General features: G+C 42.6%; 1 protein-coding gene and 2 non-coding genes across 4 annotated transcripts in view; 2 read left to right on the top strand and 1 right to left on the bottom strand.

The window, feature by feature from the left end:
• The first annotated feature begins 2,269 nt into the window (after nucleotides 1-2,269).
• On the top strand, nucleotides 2,270-2,388 carry LOC133539415 (5S ribosomal RNA). Its single transcript, XR_009803367.1, has one exon. It is a non-coding gene; the product is annotated as a 5S ribosomal RNA (ribosomal RNA).
• A 2,538-nt stretch (nucleotides 2,389-4,926) lies between these two features.
• LOC133539373 (5S ribosomal RNA) lies at nucleotides 4,927-5,045 on the top strand. The gene has a single exon (XR_009803328.1). It is a non-coding gene; the product is annotated as a 5S ribosomal RNA (ribosomal RNA).
• Nucleotides 5,046-6,835: 1,790 nt separating this feature from the next.
• tbck (TBC1 domain containing kinase) overlaps nucleotides 6,836-25,179 on the bottom strand; it is a 45,076-nt gene continuing 26,732 nt past the window's right edge. For both annotated transcript variants that reach the window (XM_061880322.1, XM_061880323.1), the window contains exons 22-26: nucleotides 24,760-24,921; nucleotides 21,630-21,790; nucleotides 17,551-17,711; nucleotides 8,474-8,633; nucleotides 6,836-7,384 (exon numbers count right to left, since the gene is read on the bottom strand). In XM_061880322.1, coding sequence (XP_061736306.1) covers nucleotides 7,274-7,384; nucleotides 8,474-8,633; nucleotides 17,551-17,711; nucleotides 21,630-21,790; nucleotides 24,760-24,921 — 755 coding nt within the window. In that variant the 3' untranslated portion in view covers nucleotides 6,836-7,273. The remainder of the gene's footprint in view (nucleotides 7,385-8,473; nucleotides 8,634-17,550; nucleotides 17,712-21,629; nucleotides 21,791-24,759; nucleotides 24,922-25,179) is intronic.

Below are 25,179 nucleotides of genomic sequence, written 5' to 3'. Positions count from 1 at the left end.
TTGCATCCAGTTCGATGACGTTTTATCGAAATATTGTCAAGGTCAATGGCCTTGTTTGGGTGGAGCACGCTCAATTTATTAAGCACCTCGTCAGCTGAGACCATTTCTAATTTGAAGTAGTTGTTGATTACTCCTAGCTTTCTGTAGAAGGCTTTAATGTGTTCTACACCAGAGCTCCAGAGTGATGGGACAGCTTGTTAACTAGAGTTGTGGCTATGCTGGTGAAAAAGGTGTTAAGTCTGCTTGCTACCTCCATTTTGTCTGTAATGAGGGAGTCACCCTCCTTCATGTTGATGTTGGTGAGTCTGGTTTTAAGTTTCTGGCTGCATCCAGGAAGCTGGCTGTTGAGAATTTCCCAGAGCTCACATGGCTTATTTGTGTTTTCCTCTATTTTGTCAAGTTGTTTGTCTTATTTCTTATTTTATTGCATTGCTTTTTGAGTGTTGAAAGGAGTTATTTGATGTTATTATTAATATTATTATTGGGTTGTTTATCTACTTTGGTTTTACACTTTTGATATTTGAAGTATTTTCTGTCTGTCTTTTATGGCAGCTAATATGTCTAATATTAATCCATGGTTCAGAGCGGGCTTTGATCCTGACTGTTCTCACGGGAGCCATATCATTTAGTATCGCTAGGAACATTGTTTTGAAGCGATCCCAAGCATCTTCGACCAGGTTCCTCGTGAGTACAGGGGACCAGTCCCACTCACCTAATTTAAGGTTGACATTATCACTGGAGTATGTTTTTAAGGGATCTGGACTGAGCTGTTGTGTGGCCATTGGCTTTGGGTTTAGTTATTTTGCGCGTGTAGAAGGTTATATAGTGGTCACTAAGACCACAGATCAGGACCGTACTATTTTTTATGCTTTGCCGGTCTGAAGTGAGAAACAAATCCCTGCCTCTACGATAATATGATCCATTTTGAGAAACTTTTCAAACCCAAAGTATTTACAAAGTGCAAAGAAGAAGAATCCTTTGAAACATTTTAAACCTCATAGAAAAATGAGATAATCTTGTTCATCAAATAATGTGAATTACAACATGTTTAACTGTTTATTGAGAAAAAAATTATTTTTTATTAACGGTTTTAGACTGGGACAGTACAGCGGACCAGGGGTTAGTGTGTGTGCCTCACAATAAGAAGGCCCTGGGTTCAATCTCCATATCCATGTTCCCCCGGTATTGTTCCCTCCGGCAATGACTTTCTCCCACCTCCAAAGACATGCACCGTGTTGATTAACAACACTAAATGGTCACGAGTGTGTGAATGTGAGTGTGAATGTTGTCTATCTTTGTGTCAAACTCATTTTTTGGGAAACAATAATCCGTCAAAAATGGGGAAGAAGAGGAGTAAAAAAAGATGCAGACAGTAAAAAGATCAACAATAGCATATTCAGCATTCAACAAGTCTGTGTGGTTGAGTAAAATGGCAAAAAACTGCCCAAGAATTTAACTGAAAATTAATTAAACCCAACATATTTTTTTCTCAGCAAATTAGGAAACAGCGCCCTCTGCTGTGAGTGTGCCGCAAGTGTGTAAATGTTTACATCACCTGGTTATCCCAGGTAGTCACTTTTTCTAGTACTAACCAGGCCTGAACCTGCAAAGTAGCTGCAAAAACGACTCTTTTATGAAAATGACTCACATATGGCGTGTGCACACATTAATGTTCACTTCTTTTGTGGCTATTCTGACTGTTGTCTTCCTTTGTTGCGGTGTGACGTTCTATAAATAAACTGTGTATAAATATATATTAGTGAGGTTAGAGTCGGTGATTGGTGAAATTATAAATATGCTAATGAGGCCGGAAGCAGCTGGGTGCTCTCCCATTGGCCAAATTGTTGGGAAATAAAGTTGTCCAGATGCGGAGCTGATTGGCTGATAAAGTTGTGTTGGAATAAGAGACACTGATTGGCTCATTTCCCCAAATTGTGAAAATATTGACGGATTAGAAATTGCATTTTTAAAAATGACCAATCACGGACTTAATTGTCACTTTAAATGACCATTAATTACAAGGCCTTTGATTTCCACTAACCTGGCCAATATTTGACTACAGGAAGTTTTTGGAAGGTCACACAGATGTTTGGGCTGGCAGGGGGCGGGGCTAATGTCAGTTGTTGGACTTGTGATTGGCTGAGCCAAGCGTGTTTTCACACAGCCACGACAAACAGAACTTAGTGTGCGCATGCGTGCCAGGCTGGAAGACAAACAATAATGTCACCCACTGTTCGATTTAAGTAGGTAAATTTTGCGTATTTTGTCGGCTTACGGCCATACTACCCTGAACACGCCCGATCTCGTCCGATCTCGGAAGCTAAGCAGGGTCGGGCCTGGTTAGTACTTGGATGGGAGACCGCCTGGGAATACCAGGTGCTGTAAGCTTTTTACACTCAAGGCACACTCACAGCAAAGGACGCTGTCTTCTCTCACAAAATAACAATTATTTTTTCACTTTCACTTACAAATATACAGCATAAATTGGCGAGAAATATTTCATCCATCCATCCATTTTCTACCGCTTATTCCCTTTCGGGTTCGCGGGGGGCGCCGGCGCCTATCTCAGCTACAATATTTCAATCATGGGTAAAGCTAAATATTTAAAATCACTCCATATTATCTACTGCCCGCTTAATTGTGTCACCATTTCTGAGTTATTGTGTAGAAATATGGGGAAATACAGTAACTCCAATAGTGAACTTTATTTACTAATTGTGTTGTAAAAAAAAACACATATTAACACATATTGTTGGCTATCGAGACAATTTAAACCCTTTATTAATTGAATCAGACATATTGAAATGCAATGATTTGGTACATTTGCTAACAGCTAAAATGATGTACTAAGTAAACTATAACCTGCTACCCTCACATTTACAAGATGTATTCTCAACAAAAGAGGAGAAATCCATACATCCATTTTCTATCACTTGTCCCATTTTTTTTATATAATGTAATTCAAAACATTTGTATGCACACAACATATTTAAGACCTTTAGCATATCAGGGTGTGGACTTAAGTTGTGGAAAATATTAAGCCAGTGGTTCCCAAACTTTTTTCACCAAGTACCACCTCAGAAAAAAACTTGTCTCTGCAAGCACCACCATAATGACCAACATTAAAATACAGTATACTTAAGTATTCATTAAAAAAAACAAGGCAGTGGCTTTATTTAACTATTATATTGAATATTTTTAGCCCGTAACACTGTGTTTATACGTACGAAAATACAACAATGTACCTTAATCAAGTCATTCTTTGGCGTACCACTAGATGGAGCCGGCGTACCACTAATGGTGCACACATCACAGTTTGAGAATCCCTGGATTAAGCAAGAAAGTTAAACAATGTAATAATATGATCCATTTTAAGAAACTGTTCAAACCCAAAGTGTTTACAAAGTGCGAAGAAGAAGAATCCTTTGAAACATTTTAAACCTTATAGAAAAATTAAATAACCTTGTTCATCTCATAATGTGAATTACAACAAGTTCTTGAGAACAATATTATTTATTATTAATGGATTTAAAGTGCTGTGATGAGGTGGCCACTTGTCCAGGGTGTCCCTCACCTTCCGCCCAATTGTAGCTGAGATAGGAACCAGCGACCCCAAAGGGAATAAGCGGTAGAAAATGGATGTATGGATGGATTTAGACTGGGACAGCACAGTGACACAGAGGTTATAGTGTGTGGCTCACAATAAGAAGGCCCTGGGTTCAATCTCAATGTTTCTGTGTGGAGTTTCCATGTTTCCCCGGTATTGTTCCCTCCGAGTACTCCGGCTTCTGCCCACCTCCAAAGACATGCACCTGGGGATAGGTTGATTAACAACACTAAATGGTCCCTAGTGTGTGAATGTGAGTGTAAATGTTGTCCGTCTATCTGTGTTAACCCTGTGATGAAATGGCGACTTGTCCAGGGTGTTCCCCGCCTTCCGCCCGAATGCAGGTGAGATAGGCTTCAGCAACCTTGAACGGGACAAGCGGTAGGAATTGGATGGATGGATGGATGGATAAACGCAACTGATTTTTTCTCAACAAGTTAGAAACAGCGCCCTCTGCTGTGAGTGTGCCGCAAGTGTAAAAGGTTTACATCACCTGGTTATCCCAGGTAGTCCCTTTTTCTAGTACTAACAGGGCCTGAACCTGCAAAGGAGCAGCAAAAATGAGCCTATTTTTCACAACTGGCGTGTGCACACATTCATGTTCAGTTCTTTTGTGGCTATGTGACTGTTGTCTTCCTTTGCTGCGGTTCAACGTGAGGCCATGTCAGGAACAAACACGCTTTGATCAGCCAATCACAAGTCTCAAACTGCCGTTAGTCCCGCCCCTTGTCATCCAACACACCGGTGTGACGTTCCATAAATAAACTGTGGATAAATATATATTAGTAAGGTTAGAGGAAACTAAAGACTATGTTCTTTAATGACAATTTAAAGTGTTCACTCACAGCAACTCCAAAAAGTCGGTGATTGGTGAAATTATAAATATGCTAATGAGGCCGGAAGCAGCTGGGTGCTCTCCCATTGGCCAAATTGTTGGGCGATAAAGTTGTGTTGGAATAAGAGACACTGATTGGTTCATTTCCCCGATTTGAGAAAATATTGACAGATTACAAACTGCATGTTTAAAAATGACCAATCACGGACTGTGTACAATTGTCACTTTAATAATGAGCATTAATTACAAGGCCTTTGATTTCCACTAACCTGGCCAATATTTGACTACAGGACATTTTTGGAAGGTCACACAGATGTTTGGGCTGGCAGGGGGCGGGGCTAATGTCAGTTGTTGGACTTGTGATTGGCTGAGCCAAGCGTGCTTTCACACAGCCACAACAAACAGGATTTAGCGTGCGCATGCGTGCAAACAATAATGTCACCCACTGTTTGATTTAAGTAAGTACATTTTGCTTCAATCATCGGCTTACGGCCATACTACCCTGAACACGCCCGATCTCGTCCGATCTCGGAAGCTAAGCAGGGTCGGGCCTGGTTAGTACTTGGATGGGAGACCGCCTGGGAATACCAGGTGCTGTAAGCTTTTTACACTCAAGGCACACTCACAGCAAAGGACGCTGTCTTCTCTCACAAAATAACAATTGTTTTTTCATTCATTATGCCTCACTTGAAGGTATATCTGAACTCGTTTAATTTCCTTTACGTATGTCCTCTGTGTATTTAATTTATATTTGCATGTCTCATGACACATTATCTGTATTGGCTGCATTTCTCATAGTTGTTCGTGTGCCATGTTGTTCCAGACCCCAGCAAACATTACCCAGCTTGCAAAGATTGTAATAAATCCATTAGAACATAACGGCCTGCCATTTCCTTTAACTTGGACACACACATCCATACCTTTGGCCATTCTAAGACAGTTGTACTTATGTTTTCAAATGTTATAAAAATGTGTGGAATAAATATTACATTTCAACTTTTCTGTCAACAAAAATTTGTGTCAGCCTGCGATACATAGTCATTTTGATAGTAGGCTAATATAGACACTTACATCATGTGTTGATGTCATTATATAACTTATAGAAGGCTTTTAATTTTGTGCTGCTCCAGACAATTAAAAAAAAAAATTTGGTCCAAAATGGCTCTTTCAACATTTTGGGTTGCCGATTCCTGTGCTAGGAGAACAGTAGTGGAGAATAGTGATAAGTTAATAATATTTAGCACTGATGATCCAACTATTACAGACAGCTCCTTGATGAGTTTCCCAGGAAGTAGGTCAAGTAGACATGTTTGTTTTGTCTCATATTATTCTGGAGAGAATTTTCTGTGGTGCATACTTTCGTGTCTGCGTTTAGAGCACACTTGCCAACCCTCCCGGATTTTCCGGGAAACTCCCGAAATTCAGCGCCTCTCCCGAAAACCTCCCTACACAAATGTTCTCCCGGAAATCTCCCTAAATTCAGGCGGAGCTGGAGGCCACGCCCCCTCCCACTCCATGACAACCTGACTCAGCAATGTTGTGACCCTCTTAAACATGACAATAATGCCATCTACTTTACATAGAATAGAATGTAAATATATTCTACATTTAAGTGCAGTCAAGGAACATGCATTAGGGAGTCTGTTCTGAAGCCCACAGTAAAGAGACTTAACTTTATCACGTCGCCTGGTTATTGACTCCAACCCAATATTTTACACCGTCGACGAGCAAAATGAAGAAATACGCTTGCAAGTTCCAGAACAATTGGAAACAAGAATTTCAGTTTATCCCGGAGAGTTCGAAGGGTTGGGGTAGGTTGCCTATAAATTTTGTAGAACAGACTTCTCCATTTTAACACGGCGGCCAAACGGATATTCTCAGCCATGAACGGTCAGCGAAGCACAACGCGTCCGCAGTGCAGCATCGTTAGCAACCCAGTATTATGTGGCACCTCGCATAATGGAGACCCGATGGTGTAACTTATGCTGAGGCAAAGATGGCTATGCTGATAGCTGGAAGCAACATCCCGTTCTCATTTGCGGATGTCTACAAGAAATCCCCGATTCGGAGATCGCTCGCCAATACGCAAATGGCAGAACAAAGGTTACTCAAAGGTCTCAAGGTTGGCAAGTATGGTTTAGAGAACCCAGCTGTAGCTGGGACTTGGTGTATTTAATCTCCTTACTAATGAGATACATTTTCTTCATAAAGAATTGCATAAAGTCATCAACCAAGTGGGTGGAGCTACTGGGAGAAGACCCATGTTGGGGTTAGGGAGGCTACTGTCTTAAACCAATATTTAAGAACATTTTATTGAGCTGAAAGAGATTGGATTGATAATTACTTTTGGCTAGGGCAAGAGCGTGTTTATAAACTATAAAAAAAAACAAAAAAAACATCAAATTAATTTTAATTCTGTATGGTGAGAGCAAGCCATTATACATTGTATACGAGGCAATTCCAGGGGAAACAGTGATACATGATAGCATTTCTTCTACTGAACAAAGACAAAAAAAGGGCAAAGAAGACGCAAAAGACACTTGCACTTTCAGTGGTCTTGTGAGATCTTCCATGACGGTGCTTGAAACACTCTTGAGCCTGATTTACTACAGTTTTTTGTATATTAAACATGAAAACTTTTTCACTTGTTATCAACTGTGCACACAATCTTAGGAGATTGCCCGCAACATGCCCACTATTGGTGCACACAAATTTAGTTCAGAGTCTACCTATTGGACTTTTTTAGATGTTCAACTGTTTTGGGGGTGCATCCAATCATTAATGATGCACGTCTCCCCCCCCTTGCCCCCCCATAACATCAACAGCTTGGGTCAGATCTGAGGGGAAGGAACGGTCAGAAGTCCGGTGGGCTTCAGCTTGTTGATCCCTCCATCCAGAATGCAAACCAGTGGGTAGTTCACCTTGACGAGGTGTGTGGCAAACTATGAGGAAACAGGAAAGTATAACAAGTTCAAGCAAGGCAACAACCAAGTTGTGCAACAATTGTCAGGCTTGTCCGTGACAGTGTGGCCATGTTTTAATTTTTCCTGTCTGTTTCCTATCAGTGCTCTTATTTTGTCTGTTTCCTGTTTTTTTTTTCCCCCTGAGCGCTGTTTCCCCTCAGCTGCGGCTGATTGGCACCTGGCCACACCTGGTGTCAATCAGCCCACTCCTTTTTGAACCCTTTTTGTCCTCCAGTCGAGTGCTGGATTATTGGATTGTACTGTCGCTCTTGTCGTTGCTACCTGTCGTGTCATTTCTACTGGTCGTGTTTACGCAGCGTTGCGATAAGCTATATTTGGTAACTGTTTGTAGCTTACTGTTTTTTGTTCCCTGCTTCCAGTTTTGTTTGTCCATAGCCAAGTTTGTTATCCGTGAAAGGCAAACACTTGAAAATGTATTTCCGTGAGAGCCATATAATATTTTTTAAGACTGAATACAACTAAATGCGTGCGTTTTTTACATAAGACCAACATTTTTAGAGTATAATACGTCTCTAATTATTTTTAATAACGTTGTTATTTCTTGAACAGGTGCGGTAGAAAACAAATGGCTGGATTAAAATGCATGAGAATGTTTTATATTTTGTACGTTATTTTTAACATCGTGATTAGCAGCGGAATTATTCATCACTAATCGTGTTAAGCAATGTCAGCTAAGATTGATCTGAGAGCCAGATGCAGTCATCAAAAGAGCCACATCTGGCTCTAGAGCCATAGGTTCCCTACCCCTGGAATATGGCTTGAAAATGATTTGCAAATCATTGTATTCCTTTTATATTTACATCTAGCACAATTTACCAACTCATATAGAAACGGGGTTTGTACTTTAATTGCTAAGAATAGTGGAGGATGAGCCTGAGGACTTCCATTGTTGTGCAAGTCCTCCTGCTGATGTTGTGATCTGTACCAAAATTAAAAAAAAACTCCAGGTGGGATCCAAACATCCCCTTTCCCAAACGTTTACAGAGGATAAACTAAGCACAATATGTGAAACTGTAAGATCTTCGCCTGAGGCAAATGTTTCCTTACCGCAGCAGCTTTCTTCGCGACGTGACCGATGACGACGACGACCCGTCCGCCGTAGTTCTGGAGGATCCCCGCTGCTGGACACTGTAGCACCTCATCATTGGCGCCGAACGTTGTGCCGAAGGGAACGTTGATGCTGCCGGACATGTGGCCTCTGCCGAAGCTGGTGGCCATGTGGTTAAGGAGTGCAGTAACCTGACTCTCGCCAAAACCTTGTAGTTCGCTGAGCTCCACACAAAGATCTGGGACTTCTAAATAGGAGATGTTTATCAGAAGGCGGGGTCCACTCTTCCCTCACTCGTGAACAAGACTCCTAGATACTTGAACTCCTCCACTTGGGGCAAAGTCTCCTCCCCAAACTGGAGATGGCACTCCACCCTTTTCTGGGCGAGAACCATGGACTCATCCCAGTCGCTTCCCGATTATCAACTTTGAAAATACAATTTTAACATGTCTGCGTCTGCACATTTCCTATCTTCACAATAAAAGCCCTGCTTCATGCTGCCTGCGCTAACTAAATACAGAGTCTCGGAAAACTGGCGTGCACAAGCGATCCCTCAGAAAGCTGGCGTGCACATCACTTGTGCACGCCAGCTTTCCGAGACTCTTATTTTGTTAGCGCAGGCAGCATGAAGCAGGGCTTTTATTGTGAAGATAGGAAATGTGCAGTCGGCCTTTAGAGTTTTGACGGAAGGGACGGCGCGAAAGTCTGTTGAAATAAAAAGTGTTTCTCGCCTTCCTCTCTGTCATTTTTTCATAATAATGAACTGGCAGCAGCCAGCGTCATCTCACAAGACCCTCGGGTGCCGTGAATGTCAATCAAGCAAGCTACGGAATTTGCCGCCAATGTTTTTCTTGTAAAGTGTATGGAAGCTGGATGAATTAGATGCCAAAAACCAACCACTTTCATGTGGTATTGTACAGAAAGGACAACTTTTTTTCTCCTCCATTTGAAAATGTGGGCGTTATCATCATTACTGTCTGATTCCAATCAATGCAAGTCATCAGAATCAGGTAATACACCAACTTATATTCTTGTCTTTGTGAAAGAAAGACATCTATATGTGTTACACATGCTTGTATTATCATTAAACACAATTAACTTGTTTACAAAAATGTCTCTTTCATAAATAAATAAATATAAATGATATATATAAATGAGGTAGATCCCCTCGAGTTGGTCAATTGAAAAGTAGCTCGCCTGCAGAAAAAGTGTGGGCACCCCTGGTTTAACATTACACAACTTTGTCTCCCACGTGTTTGTTTGCTGCGCTCTAGTACGCAGGCTTTTTCTCTTTTTGTTTTTTCCTGCAGTGCACAAATGTTTTTCACTGCTAACATACAACAGAATGGCATTGCTGGAGAATTTTCTGGGTTTAAAGAGGGGTTTCAGATTTTTCTACAGTTCCCACAATGCATTGCCATTGGCCATATTAGAAGGCTTAGTTTGTATCCACCTATTGTTGCTGATTATTCAACAAGTGATACCAAAAATCTGCGATGAAGTGGCGACTTGTCCAGTGTGTACCCCGCCTTCCGCCCGATTGTAGCTGAGATAGGCACCAGCGCCCCCCGCAACCCCAAACGGGAATAAGCAGTAGAAAATGGATGATACCAAAAATGCCAACGACGTGTGCAATTGTCATCTGCCACAATCGAGGTGGGGGAGATTGTTGCGGCGATCTGTGGTGACGCCAGCCTCACCACGCCACAGTGGAGCGCACAGGTGGACACAATCAACCTAATTGGCAGCTCACGCCAGCACCCCCAGAACAGTTTGTTTTGCTAAGAACTTTGTTCAGTGGTTTTGCAGAGCAGCTAATGGCAGCAGGACAGTGAAATGGCATACTAAATCATTGGACTCAAAGACATGGGGAATGGATAAAACCAAAGAGGATAGCGGTAAGCTCACATCTTTCTACTAGGCCGAAACAAACTGGACGCAATTGGAGGCTGTAGCACACAGATGCACTGATGGACGCCCCTGCTTATTTCAGCAAGACAATGCCAAGCCATGTGTTAGAACAGCGTGGCTTCGGCGAATCAGCACCTCCAAGTCCGAGTCCATGGTTCTCGCCCGGAAAAGGGTGGAATGCCATCTCCGGGTTGGGGAGGAGACCCTGCCCCAAGTGGAGGAGTTCAAGTACCTTGGAGTCTTGTTCACGAGTGAGGGAAGAGTGGATCGTGAGATCGACAGGCGGATCGGTGCGGCGTCTTCAGTAATGCGAACGTTGTACCGATCCGTTGTGGTGAAGAAGGAGCTGAGCCGGAAGGCAAAGCTCTCAATTTACCGGTCGATATACGTTCCCATCCTCACCTATGGTCATGAGCTTTGGGTCATGACCGAAAGGATAAGATCACGGGTACAAGCGGCCGAAATGAGTTTCCTCCGCCGTGTGGCGGGGCTCTCCCTTAGAGATAGGGTGAGAAGCTCTGCCATCCGGGAGGAACTCAAAGTAAAGCCGCTGCTCCTTCACATCGAGAGGAGCCAGATGAGGTGGTTCGGGCATCTGGTCAGGATGCCACCCGAACGCCTCCCTAGGGAGGTGTTTAGGGCACGTCCAACCGGTAGGAGGCCACGGGGAAGACCCAGGACACGTTGGGAAGACTATGTCTCCCGGCTGGCCTGGGAACGCCTCGGGATCCCCCGGGAAGAGCTAGACGAAGTGGCTGGGGAAAGGGAAGTCTGGGTTTCCCTGCTTAGGCTGTTGCCCCCGCGACCCGACCTCGGATAAGCGGAAGATGATGGATGGATGGATGGATGGGCTTCGGCGTAAAAGAGTGTTAATACTAGACTGGCCTGCCTGTAGTCCAGACCTGTCTCCTATTGAAAATGTGTGGCACGATATTAAGCCTAAAATACCACAACGGAGACCCCGGACTGTTGAACAACTTAAGCTGTGCATCAAGCAAGAATGGGAAATAATTCCAAAATTGGTCTCCTCAGTTCCCAAACATTTACTGAGTGTTGTTAAAAGGAAAGGCCATGTAACACAGTGGTAAAAAAGTCCCCGTGCTAACGTTTTTGCAATGTGTTGCTGCCATCAAATTCTAAGTTAATGATTATTTGCAAAAAAATATTAGATTCTCAGTTCAAACATTAAATATCTTGTCTTTGAAGTCTATTCAATTGAATATAAGTTGAAAAGGATTTGCAGATATTTTATTCTGTTTTTATTTACGATTTATACAACATGCCAACTTGACCGGTCTGTGTGTTGCCTGCTGAGAGGCTGAAAGTTCAAAGGTGGCGTTGTATTGACTGCATTGCAGTTGTTAAATTGTGTGGTTATTTGATTATTTTGTTTAAGCTTTTTGAAGTAAATGAATTTGGTTGGACTCCGCCAAGGCTGTCCTTTGTCACCGATTCTGTTCATAACTTTTATGGACAGAATTTCTAGGCGCAGTCAAGGCGTTGAGGGGTTCCGGTTTGGTGACCGCAGGATTAGGTCTCTGCTTTTTGCAGATGATGTGGTCCTGATGGCTTCATCTGACCGGGATCTTCAGCTCTCACTGGATCGGTTCGCAGCCGAGTGTGAAGCGACTGGAATGAGAATCAGCACCTCCAAGTCCGAGTCCATGGTTCTCGCCCGGAAAATGGTGGAATGCCATCTCCGGGTTGGGGAGGAGACCCTGCCTCAAGTGGAGGAGTTCAAGTACCTAGGAGTCTTGTTCACGAGTGAGGGAAGAGTGGATCGTGAGATCGACAGGCGGATCGGTGCGGCGTCTTCAGTAATGCGAACGTTGTACCGATCCGTTGTGGTGAAGAAGGAGCTGAGCCGGAAGGCAAAGCTCTCAATTTACCGGTCGATCTACGTTCCCATCCTCACCTATGGTCATGAGCTTTGGGTCATGACCGAAAGGATAAGATAACGGGTACAAGCGGCCCAAATGAGTTTCCAGGTCTCTCCCTTAGAGATAGGGTGAGAAGCTCTGCCATCCGGGAGGAACTCAAAGTAAAGCCGCTGCTCCTCCACGTGGAGAGGAGCCAGATGAGGTGGTTCGGGCATCTGGTCAGGATGCCACCCGAACGCCTCCCTAGGGAGGTGTTTAGGGCACGTCCAGCCGGTAGGAGGCCACGGGGAAGACCCAGGACACGTTGGGAAGACTATGTCTCCCGGCTGGCCTGGGAACGCCTCGGGATCCCCCGGGAAGAGCTAGACGAAGTGGCTGGGGAGAGGGAAGTCTGGGTTTCCCTGCTTAGGCTGTTGCCCCCGCGACCCGACCTCGGATAAGCGGAAGATGATGGATGGATGGATGGATGATTTTGCTTGGAATAAAAATGCATTCCTTCAAACAGTTCATTGATTAACCAAAGTAAGTTGACCTCAGTACAAATTCTGCTTTTATTTAAATAGAATGCGATGTTTAGTTGATACTTAAAACTTTGAGCACCGGGGTCATTTGCACATCATTGCTCCATTGGGCTGTTGAATAAGTTTTAGGTGTTGAATTACGCAAATAGTCAAATCTGTCTGCTGTACTTAAAATAAAATAAAATACTGTATGAAAAATGATCTTGGTTAAGGTATAAGGTAAAAAGCAGGTTTATTTAAGGGTAGATGGTTCTAAAAATAGAACTGGGCTTCTGTTTATCTCATGCTTACATTTGACAGTATTTGCCTTTGCCCACCCGCCTTGGTTGACTATGAGCAATGGTTAATATAGGCCATGTTTAATATAATATTTTGTGCCTAGTATATGTGCTTTGTTGTCCATCCATCTATCCATCATCTTCCGCTTATCCGAGGTCGGGTCGCGGGGGCAGCAGCCTAAGCAGGGAAGCCCAGACTTCCCTCTCTCCAGCCACTTCGTCTAGCTCTTCCCGGGGGATCCCGAGGCGTTCCCAGGCCAGCCGGGAGACATAGTCTTCCCAACGTGTCCTGGGTCTTCCCCGTGGCCTCCAACCAGCTGGACGTGCCCTAAACACCTCCCTACGGAGGCGTTTGGGTGGCATCCTGACCAGATGCCCGAACCACCTCATCTGGCTCCTCTCGATGTGAAGGAGCAGCGGCTTTACTTTGAGTTCCTCCCGGATGGCAGAGCTTCTCACCCTATCTCTAAGGGAGAGCCCCGCCACACGGCGGAGGAAACTCATTTCGGCCGCTTGTACCCGTGATCTTATCCTTTCGGTCATGACCCAAAGCTCATGACCATAGGTGAGGATGGGAACGTAGATCGACCGGTAAATTGAGAGCTTTGCCTTCCTGCTCAGCTCTTTCTTCACCACAACGGATCGATACAACGTCCGCATTACTGAAGACGCAGCACCGATCCGCCTGTCGATCTCACGATCCACTCTTCCCTCACTCGTGAACAAGACTCCTAGGTACTTGAACTCCTCCACTTGGGGCAGGGTCTCCTCCCCAACCCGGAGATGGCACTCCACCCTTCTCCGGGCGAGAACCATGGACTCGGACTTGGAAGTGCTGATTCTCATTCCGGTCGCTTCACACTCGGCTGCGAACCGATCCAGCGAGAGCTGAAGATCCCGGTCAGATGAAGCCATCAGGACTACATCATCTGCAAAAAACAGAGACCTAATCCCGTGGCCACCAAACCGGATCCCCTCAACGCCTTGGCTGCGCCTAGAAATTCTGTCCATAAAAGTTATGAACAGAATGGGTGACAAAGGACAGCCTTGGCGGAGTCCAACCCTCACTGGAAACGTGTCCGACTTACTGCCAGCAATGCGGACCAAGCTCTGACACTGATCGTACAGGGAACGGACCGCCACAATAAGACAGTCCCATACCCCATACTCTCTGAGCACTCCCCACAGGACTTCCCGAGGGACACGGTTGAATGCCTTCTCCAAGTCCACAAAGCACATGTAGACTGGTTGGGCAAACTCCCATGCACCCTGAAGAACCCTGCCGAGAGTATAGAGCTGGTCCACAGTTCCACGACCAGGACGAAAACCACACTGTTCCTCCTGAATCCGAGGTTCGACTATCTGGCGAAGCCTCCTCTCCAGTACACCTGAATAAACCTTACCGGGAAGGCTGAGGAATGTGATCCCACGATAGTTGGAACACACCCTCCGGTCCCCCTTCTTAAAGAGAGGGACCACCTTTGATGTGTTTGTATAAATACTGATTTGAATTTTATACTTTGTTTTCGTATATTTAAAGGTTTTTCACCTTCCCGTTTCTGGTCAATAAATCCGCAAACCGAGTGAAATCCTGAGTCTGGTCAAATCCTTCCCTTTTCAAGTGTGGGAAAGTTGCACTTGCCAGACATATTGCTAGCTTTTATTGCATTCCTAAGCGTATTTCTGGACAAACAAAAGCGGCTGAAAAGAAGAGTTAACGGCGAACAACGAGTATGGATTGCTGTGATCAACCGAGATGTGACGTGCTTTGATGACTTTGTGTTTGTTCCGATCATTTGATTTCAGGTAAACTGGTAAAAAATTTTAAGTAAAGATTTACCCCAAATAAATGACAGCCTCACTTAGCATTAACTTGATGAGCTTGGTCGAAGAACTTTGATAATATATATATATATATTCATGAAAAATAGTACTCGTTACTCGTTACTCCCAATAGTTAGCCGTGATCATCCAGGGTTTCAAACTTGGGTCGGATCATTTCTGCGAGCACGTGATCTAGGGCTGGGCGATATATCGATATATACAATATATCGCAGGTTAGTCTCTGTGCGATATAGAAAATGACTATATCGTAATATTCGAGTATACGTTCTCACGCAGTTGATTTTAGCTGCGGGCATTACACTTAAGGCTCTTCATTCTTTCCTGTCTTTCCTTTTCGCAGACAAGCAGGCGCACATTCTTACATACTGTCACGTCATACGTCACACACGTATACGCCCTCGCCCGGGAGAGAGGTAGGAGACTGGGCTATGTTAGCTGCTAACGTAGCCGTACGAGAGAAAAAAGGTGCGGATCTGGTAACAAATGAAGGAAGACTTAATTCCCAATAAAAACAGCAGGGTTTCCATTGTCTGGCGGTGGTTTGGCTTCAAGCGGGAATATGTCGAACGGACAACTGTAATTTGTCAAGTGTGGTGCAAAAGCGTTACTATAAAAAGTAGCATTACTGCTAATCTGCGTTCAAAGGACTCCGGCTTATTAGTGATTCCCAAAGCCCAAAAAAAGTCTGCGGGCTATAGAGCGTTTTCATTTCGGGCTCCAGTACTCTGGAATGCCCTCCCGGTAAAAGTTCGAGATGCCACCTCAGTAGAAGCTTTTAAGTCTCACCCTAAAACTCATTTGTATACTCTAGCCTTTAAATAGACTCCCTTTTTCGACCAGTTGATCTGCCGTTTCTTTTCTTTTTCTCCTATGTCCCACTCTCCCTTGTGGAGGGGGTCCGGTCCGATCCGGTGGCCATGTACTGCTTGCCTGTGTATCGGCTGGGGACATATCTGCGCTGCTGATCCGCCTCCGCTTGGGATGGTTTCCTGCTGGCTCCGCTGTGAACGGGACTCTCGCTGCTGTGTTGGATCCGCTTTGGACTGGACTCTTGCGACTGTGTTGGATCCATTATGGATTGAACTTTCACAGTATCATGTTAGACCCGCTCGACATCCATTGCTTTCCTCCTCTCCAAGGTTCTCATAGTCATCATTGTCACCGACGTCCCACTGGGTGTGAGTTTTCCTTGCCCTTATGTGGGCCTACCGAGGATGTCGTAGTGGTTTGTGCAGCCCTTTGAGACACTAGTGATTTAGGGCTATATAAGTAAACATTGATTGATTGATTGATTGATAATATGTAGCATCATATGAAAAGTCACTCGCTAGAGAATGAAGAGAATTTCATAACTTTAGTAACATACCACATAGTGAAGGACAAATACTATTTGATTTCCTATTATGCAACTCATTTTTATTTGACACTTAAAATGTCTCTGACAATCTTGCACTTTATGTTTTGGAAATGACTTGAATGTTTGTGCCATAACTTTAATAAATACACCTTTGGTCTGCATGAAAGTTTAAAAATAGCATATATTAATGCAGTATGAAGAAGAATGTTTTAATGTAGACACATAGAATCATCATACTGCTGTGATTATATGTATCAAATGTTTATTCAAGGCCACGGCAAAATATTTTGATATATATCGTATATCGTGATATGGCTTAAAAATATCGCGATATTTAAAAAAAGGCAATATCGCCCAGCCCTAACGTGATCCATTATTTACTTTTTAAATTCGATCTCAATTCTGTACACTGCTGCTGGAATTGTAATTTTCCTGAGGGAACTCTCCTGAAGGAATCAATAAAGTTCTATCTATCTATCTATCTATCTATCTATCTATCTATCCTAAAGTTAAAAGTTAAAATGAAGTTAAAGTACTAATGATTGTCACACACACACTAGGTGTGGTGAAATGTGTCCTCTGCATTTGACCCATCCCCTTGTTCACCCCCTGGGAGGTGAGGGGAGCAGTGGGCAGGAGCGGTGCCGCGCCCGGGAATCATATTTAGTGATGTAACCCCCAATTTCATTGATGCTGAGTGCCAAGCAGGGAGGTAATGGGTCCCATTTTTATAGTCTTTGGTATGACTCGGCCGGGGTTTGAACTCACAACCTACCCATCTCAGGGCGGACACTCTCACCACTAGGCTAGAGACATAAAAAAGCGTTCATAACTTTTGAAAGTCCGACAAGGCGTAAAATGGGCTGTGTAGAACAAAATAAGTAGTTTACAAAGTCCGGGTATGAAACAGTATTTCTTCATCGTATCACAGCCGATGCAATGTTATTTTCCACTGAATAGTTCAGATGTATTATGTGCAACGCTACCAAGAACGATGATGCCAGCCTCACAATATGGCTTCTGGCAATGCACTGTGGGATACTTTACACAAAGTTTGCGGATGACTATATAGAAACTACATAGTCTTGATATGAGGCACAATATTGATGACATATAACAATTAACGTGATTAGAAAATATTTAAAAAAATGAATTTGTGGTTTCCATAAGAAGAAACCAAACAAGTCTTTTGGCACCTGTTTTAGTTTGTACCCACCCTTTTCTGATGATGGAATCTGTGGAGTACACTGATAACATTTCACAACCGCCCGATAGTGAGGATACTCTTCTGCGCTGCGGATGTCAACAGCAATAATTCTCGGCTTGCTGCCTTTGGTCCTGTTGCTTCCGGGGAAGGACATGTCGCACAGGTCGATGAAGTCCTCTGCCGAGATGCGAGGGGACACCTCAGCTTTCAGGTCCAACAGCGACAGAGGCTCTCGAGACTGCACGAGAAAACAGATTAACTGAAGACCTCCTCACTACAGAAAAAGTGATTCTGAATAACGTTAAAAAAAAAAAAATGAAAGACTATTCATGACTTGATGACAGAGGATCTCCATCTGTCCATTATTATTTGGTTTTCAAAAGTGTGGCACAGTGAGTCTTCCCTTTAAAAAATGAATTCATAATTTGTGTACTCTCTCATCTTAAGGACTAAAAATTCATTCATGTCTGCAAACAAAGCCGAAGTTGGCTTACAGGTTTGAAAAAATACGTTCTTTACTTTTCTGAAACGCAAGTCCGAGCAGAAGCCTTTCTCACCCTTTGCAAATGGTTTTACACGTTGACATTCCAAGCCACGCTCATTCCGTGGCCAATGATAATGTTTCAGGAATTGCAATGGATTAGAACGTTACTACATTCATTTATTTGTGGCGGCCTGCCGCGGATAAATGTGGACCGACACAAACTCATTTAAACACAATAGGACTGTGTGTGAATGTAGCTTCTTGCAAGGAATGTCTAACAAATTCTGTAATTCTATAGATACCAAACACATTTTGTTGGTATTGATTTACGTAAAATCAAACCATCAAAAAGAACATGTCTGATTGAAAGCGCTCAAAAGTAAGGCTCCGCTTTTCAAAATGACCACAAAAGCGCAAACAAAAGTATCAAAAATCGAAAACGTTGAATAGAGACAGGGTTCCCCACACATTCATTTATTTGTGGCGGCCCGCCACGAAAGAACTACGGCCGCCACAAATAGATTTTTCGACTTTTGACTCGCTTGACCGCTCATAAAAGCAATGGGACTCTGTCTGTGAATGAAGCTTGTAGTTACAACTCTGGTGCAGTACGTGGCGGTAGCCTACTATGCATTGTAACTCCGCCAATTGCACTTAATTCACCTGGTGGGTCAGAAGAAAAATAAGAAGGCGACGTCGACGACGACGACGACGAAGTAAAGGAATAACGGACCAACCAGATCAAAATACGAGGGTAAGACGTCTTGGCAAACAATTTCAAAAGTGGTCAGAACCTGTGCAGTGTGCAGCACCGACTCTGATTTTCTTGATTTTTATTTTCGGGACCGGGGCAGACGCACGCATTAACAGTCACCTGTTACCGTACCGACGAGCTACCGTGTCCAGGTTATAACCCTGTTGTCAATAAACACACGTGAAGACGGTGCTTCAGATACTGCATTAATACTGAAAGCTCAATTGTGCACTCTCCACCGCAGCATGTGAATGCAATGAAGGAATAAAATCTGAGCCAACCAGCTATTACAATGTTGTCCAGGTTGATGTTTTAGCCATTAAACGCCCTTCATTTCAAGATTTCAACTGCGATCGGGTTTTAAACAGGTGGCTGACCTGTTCAGATGGGTGTAACTGCTACTAGTCAAATAATGTGATATAGCATTTAATTTTACATGTATGCAATGCCATTTAAATGTAATTATAGTGTTGTAAATGGTCAATGGGATTTTTCTACTCTGAAAAGGGTAAGAGCATCACTCTGAGGAGCAAAACAAATATTTTCTTTACTGGTGCAGATTATGACATTAACTTTTTTTTTTTTTTTGATGAATCCTTAGGTGAAAACAGACCTGAGGAATCAGCTGTAAGGAGAACAGCTGGCTGCCTGCCTAGAATCTCCATCAACGGACCTGACCCCAAGGACTTTCCTTACGATAAGGCCTTACACTATTTTTTTCGGAAGCCCCGAAATATTTATTTCCCTAACAAAGGGTGCAAAGTCTGCAGGCAGTAGGAAACACATAGTTAAGTGTAGGGAGTAAAACTGATGGCAGTCAAAGTTCAACATTTTTGGAGTGGGATTTAAGAGACATTTTAGCTTTTATATTTTATAAGATTATATATTTTTTGTAAGAACCACAATTAATAAATATATTTCAGTGAATAACAAATTGTTCAAATCTGTATGTAAATCTGTACATAAAGTGTTGTAATTATATTCCAACTCTGCGTACTTCTTGGTCATTGCCGCTCCAAAAATGAATATTATCAACAACAGTATCAATATTAGTTATAATTTCAGCATAGCAGTGATTAAAAATCCCTCATTGACATTATCATTAGACATTTATAAAAATAAAAAAGAACAATAGTGTCACAGTGGCTTACACTTGCATGGCATCTCATAAGCTTGACAACACACTGTGTCCAATGTTTTCACAAAGATAAAATAAGTCATATTTTTGGTTCGTTTAATAGTTAAAACAAATTTACATTATTGCAATCAGTTGATAAAACATTGTCCTTTACAATTATAAAAGTTTTAAAAAAAAATCTACTACTCTGCTAGCATGTCAGCAGACTGGGGTAGATCCTGCTGAAATCTATGTATTGAATCAATACAGAATCGTTTTAAAATCTGAAAAATCGATATATAATCGAATCGCGACCTCAAGAGTCGATATTGAATCGAATCGTGGGACACCCAAAGATTCGCAGCCTTAGCAGATATTATCGGACGATAAATGCTTGAAAATATGATATCGGAAATGATCGGTGTCTGTTTCAAAAAGTTAAATTTATGACTTTAAAACGCCGCTGTAGGGAGTGTTACACGGACGTAGGGAGAAGTACAGAGCAGTTGACTCTCCCAGTCATACTTGCTAACCCTACCGATTTTTCCGGGAGACTCACGAATTTCAGTACCCCTCCCGAAAATCTCCCGGGGCCATCATTCTACCGAACTTCTCTCAATTTCCACCCAGACAACAATATTGGGGGCGTGCCTTAAAGGCACTGCCTTTGTGTGCTGGCCCAATCACATAATATCTAAGTTTTTTCACACACATCGTATAAACAACTTTAACACTGTTACAAATATGCACCACACTGTGGACCCACACCAAACAAGAATGACAAACACCTTTCGGGAGAACATCCGCACCGTAACACAACATGAACACAACAGAACAAATACCCAGAACCCCTTGTAGCACTAACTCTTCCGGGACGCAACAATATACACCCCCTGCAACCCCCCCCAACTCAACCTGAACCTCCTCAACCTCCTCATGCTCTCTCTGGGAGAGCATGTCCCAAATTCCAAGCTGCTGTTTTGAGGCATGTTAAAAAAAAATAATGCACTTTGTGACTTCAATAATAAATATGGCAGTGCCATGTTGGCATTTTTTTCCATAACTTGAGTTGATTTATTTTGGAAAATCTTGTCACATTGTTTAATGCATCCAGCGGGGCATCACAACAAAATTAGGCATAATAATGTGTTAATTCCACGACTGTATATATCGGTATTGGTTGATATCGGAATCGATAATTAAGAGTTGGAGAATATTGGAATATCGGATATCGGCAAAAAAGCCATTATCGGACAGCTCTACTGTTAAACACCGATGAGTGATTCTCAGGTACCGGTAATTGGGACCGTATCAGTTCAAATGTGAAAGGTACTCATCCACAGTTGTAGTTCCAACTTTGTACAGTAATTAGCATTGTATGTCTACTTTAATGCACCATGTGATTTTATATTAGTATTTTTTGCCAACTTAACCACTTTGTTGTTAGATTTAGCGAGCATTTAGACACTTTTCAGAATCTATTTTTAGCTACATGTCTGACTTCTCTGGTTTTCGGACACTTTTGTAGACTAACATGAAAGCATCTTTCTTCTTCTGAATTATTTTAAAGTTAAAAAAAAATTACCATTTTGCCCCCCCCTCCGCCCAAAAAAACAGAGACATTTTTCAATAAATCTGGGATCCCTAAACAAAGACAACAACTTTTTACTCGCAGGAAGTTCGAGAAAAAAACCAACTAGCTTTTCTCTTACCCACTCACAAAACAATCAAATGCATTATTGCATCAAAAATGTTTGGCAAATCTATTATTTTCTGCTGACTACTATGTTGTTATACTCACAAGGTCTGTCTTGGGGAAATCCTGGTAGTCGGACGAGTAGTACGTGACATTTTTCTCACCAGACACCTTCTGAAGCTGCGCGTGTTGTCTGAATGTGGCGCTTTTTGGTGTATAGGAGAAGAGGTTGATAGAGTCACGAACGCAGCGCTCAATGTCAATTTCTGGGAGGTAGGGAGGGCAAGAGGGGAGGGAAACAAATAATTTAAACAAACCATCAGTTAAAAAAAATAGGTCACCCCATGTTTTGGACATTATTATCATATGTGTTTTTGTGAAAGTTAACCCTACTAGTCTCAAACCACTGCACACTTTAACGTGTTGCCTGTGCGATTTTTGTTCTGACAAAAACACCACATGTTGGCGTTGTTATCAAACTCTATAAATCTCAATTTAATCACAGCCACTGTTGCTTTAAAGGCCTACTGAAAGCCACTACTACCGACCACGCAATCTGATAGTTTATATATCAATGATGAAATATTAACATTGCAACACATGCCAATACGGCCTTTTTAGTTTACTAAATTGCAATTTTAAATTTTCCGCGAGTTTCTTGTTGAAAACGTCGCGGAATGATGACGCGTACGTGTGACGTCACGGACTGCAAGGAAATATTAGCGCTGCACCACTAGTGGCTAAACGTCGTCTGTTTTAATGGCATAATTACACAGTATTTTGGACATTTGTGTTGCTGAATCTTTTGCAATTTGTTCATTTAATAATGGAGACTATAAAGAATAGTACTGTTGGTGGAAAGCGCTGGATTGCAGCTGTCTTTAGCAACCGATAAACAGCCGGTGTTTCTTTGTTGGTTGTGAAGCAGAGCAGTCAAGCGAACATGTTTTCTGTACATCAACCAGCATGTTTTTGGATGGGGAAATTGTGATATATATCTTACTGGAGACATCAGTGGATTATTCGTCGTCCTGCAGCAGCTGTCAAAAAAGGCAGCTGTGAGCTTAGCTCCTCGGCTTCTCTCTCCGCAGCCATCCGACCTCGAGGTATGTCTTTACAATCTTTAAAATCTCACTAAAACACTATTAAAACAATAAGCAGATAAGGGATATTCCAGAATTATCCTAGTAAATGTGTCTAATTACATCTGAAACGCTCACACTGCCACCGCCCGGAGCCGTCGCTTTTTTTTTCCCAGTCCTTCACTATCAATATCCTAATTCACAAATCTTTCATTCTTGCTCAAATTAATGGGGAAATTGTCGCTTTCTCGGTCCGTATTGCTCTTACTGCTGGTGGCTCCCATTATAAACAATGTGAATATGTGTGGAGCCTTGCAACTCGTGACGTCATGCGCACATGCTTCCGGTAAAGGCAGAGCTTTTCTATTAGCAACCAAAAGTTGCGAACTTTATCGTCGATGTTCTCTACTATATCCTTTCAGGAAAAATATGGCAATATCGCAAAATGATCAAGTATGACTCATAGAATGGACCTGCTATCTCCGTTTGAATAAGAAAATCTCATTTCAGTAGGCCGTTAAGGTGTTTTACAAAAATCACTAATAAGGGTCGGATTTACTACAAGTTGCATGTAATAAAACATGTGCAAACTTGATAGGAAATACTAAATGTGTGTCAGGTGGATTGCGTTTAAGTGAGCAGTGAGCAATCCATTTTGCGTCTCTGCCTTCATTAAAATGCTGAAAATAATATATACTAATTATCAAAACGCCTACAATGCCGGGAATAGATCAGCTTTGCATGTGCCATCAAGTTCGTAGCATTATTTGCTCCCCTCACCTCCCAGGGGGTGAACAAGAGGATGGGTCAAATGCAGAGGACAAATTTCGACAAACCGAGTGTGTGTGTGACAATCATTGGTACTTTAAATTTAACTTTATATTGAAGTGGAAAATAGACTGTCCAATTACTTCTGTTTCTATAGTGTTGCCTTTCAGTACAGAGCTTTGGTGCTTCGGGCAGCTTGGTAGAATTGCATTTCCATGAAGTAACATATAAGCAAGATTTTAGGGAGACAGGATGACCATGCGTGTTCAGTTGCTTGATAACTTGGACTTGGTTGCTAAATATAAGCAGTTTTAGGGCTATTTGACATCCTTGGGAATAATTCTACAATATTTACATCTTTTAACACAGGGGTGCCCACACTTTTTCTGCAGGCGAGCTACTTTTCAATTGACCAACTCGAGGGGATCTACCTCATTTATATATGTTATTTATATTTATTTATTTATGAAAGAAACATTTTTGTAAACAAGTTAAATGTGTTTAATGATAATACAAGCATGTGTAACACATATAGATGTCTTTCTTTCATGAAGACAAGAATATAAGTTGGTGTATTACCTGATTCTGATGACTTGCATTGATTGGAATCAGACAGTAATGATGATAACGCCCACATTTTCAAATGGAGGAGAAAAAAAGTTGTCCTTTCTGTACAATACCACATGAAAGTGGTTGGTTTTTGGCATCTAATTCATCCAGCTTCCATACACTTTACAAGAAAAACATTGGCGGCAAATTCCGTAGCTTGCTTGATTGACATTCACGGCACCCGAGGGTCTTGTGAGATGACGCTGGCTGCTGCCAGTTCATTATTATGAAAAAATGACAGAGAGGAAGGCGAGAAACACTTTTTATTTCAACAGACTCTCGCGCCGTCCCTTCCGTCAAAACTCTAAAGGCCGACTGCACATTTCCTATCTTCACAATAAAAGCCCTGCTTCATGCTGCCTGCGCTAACTAAATACAGAGTCTCGGAAAGCTGGCGTGCACAAGTGATGCGTGCACAAGGGCTTTTATTGTGAAGATAGGAAATGTGCAGTCGGCCTTTAGAGTTTTGACGGAAGGTACGGCGCGAGAGTCTGTTGAAATAAAAAGTGTTTCTCGCCTTCCTCTCGGTCATATTTTCATAATAATGATCTTGCAGCAGCCGGCGTCATCTCACAAGACCCTCCGGTACCGTGAATGTCATTTAAGTGACGTCTTGGTGAAGATTGATGATCACAAATTTTTAGGTGTATTTTTTTTTAAAGCCTGGCTCGGGATCGACTGACACACCCCCCGCGGTCGACTGGTAGCTCGCGATCGACGTAATGGGCACCCCTGTTTTAACAGGAGCGTTTGTACATCTGATATATTTGAGTTACCTGGCAGGTCAGAGAACAGCAGGATGCACTCGTTGAAGCCATTAGCCAGGAGGCGGTCCCTGAGCTGCTTCAGAATGGCTACACCGATGCAGAAGGGGAAAGAAGAATTGCCCAGCAGCAGCGTGTCCCACAGGTGGAAGATCTTGTGCAGCGGAAACACGTCTGCAGGGAGTATTTTAGCAGAACAATTCAAATAGATGCAGACGCAGCATGAGTGACAACAGTGTGGGACATAATGGAGACGCTTTGTACACAAAAAGGCATGATTAAATATGTGATTGAAACACTGGCTGGAGCATGGATGTGTTTGCAGAAAAAAATGTGCGGTGGAAAGGTTGCATGCGGGGATGTTTCATGAGCAAGGGGATTATTTAACAGGCCTCTTAGTTAGAGCGGTCTACTCCGAGTGTTTTTTATAAT

The sequence above is a fragment of the Nerophis ophidion genome, linkage group LG20 (genome assembly GCF_033978795.1).
Source record: "Nerophis ophidion isolate RoL-2023_Sa linkage group LG20, RoL_Noph_v1.0, whole genome shotgun sequence".
Lineage (NCBI taxonomy): Eukaryota > Metazoa > Chordata > Actinopteri > Syngnathiformes > Syngnathidae > Nerophis > Nerophis ophidion.
This window is presented reverse-complemented; position numbering and strand designations above follow the sequence as displayed.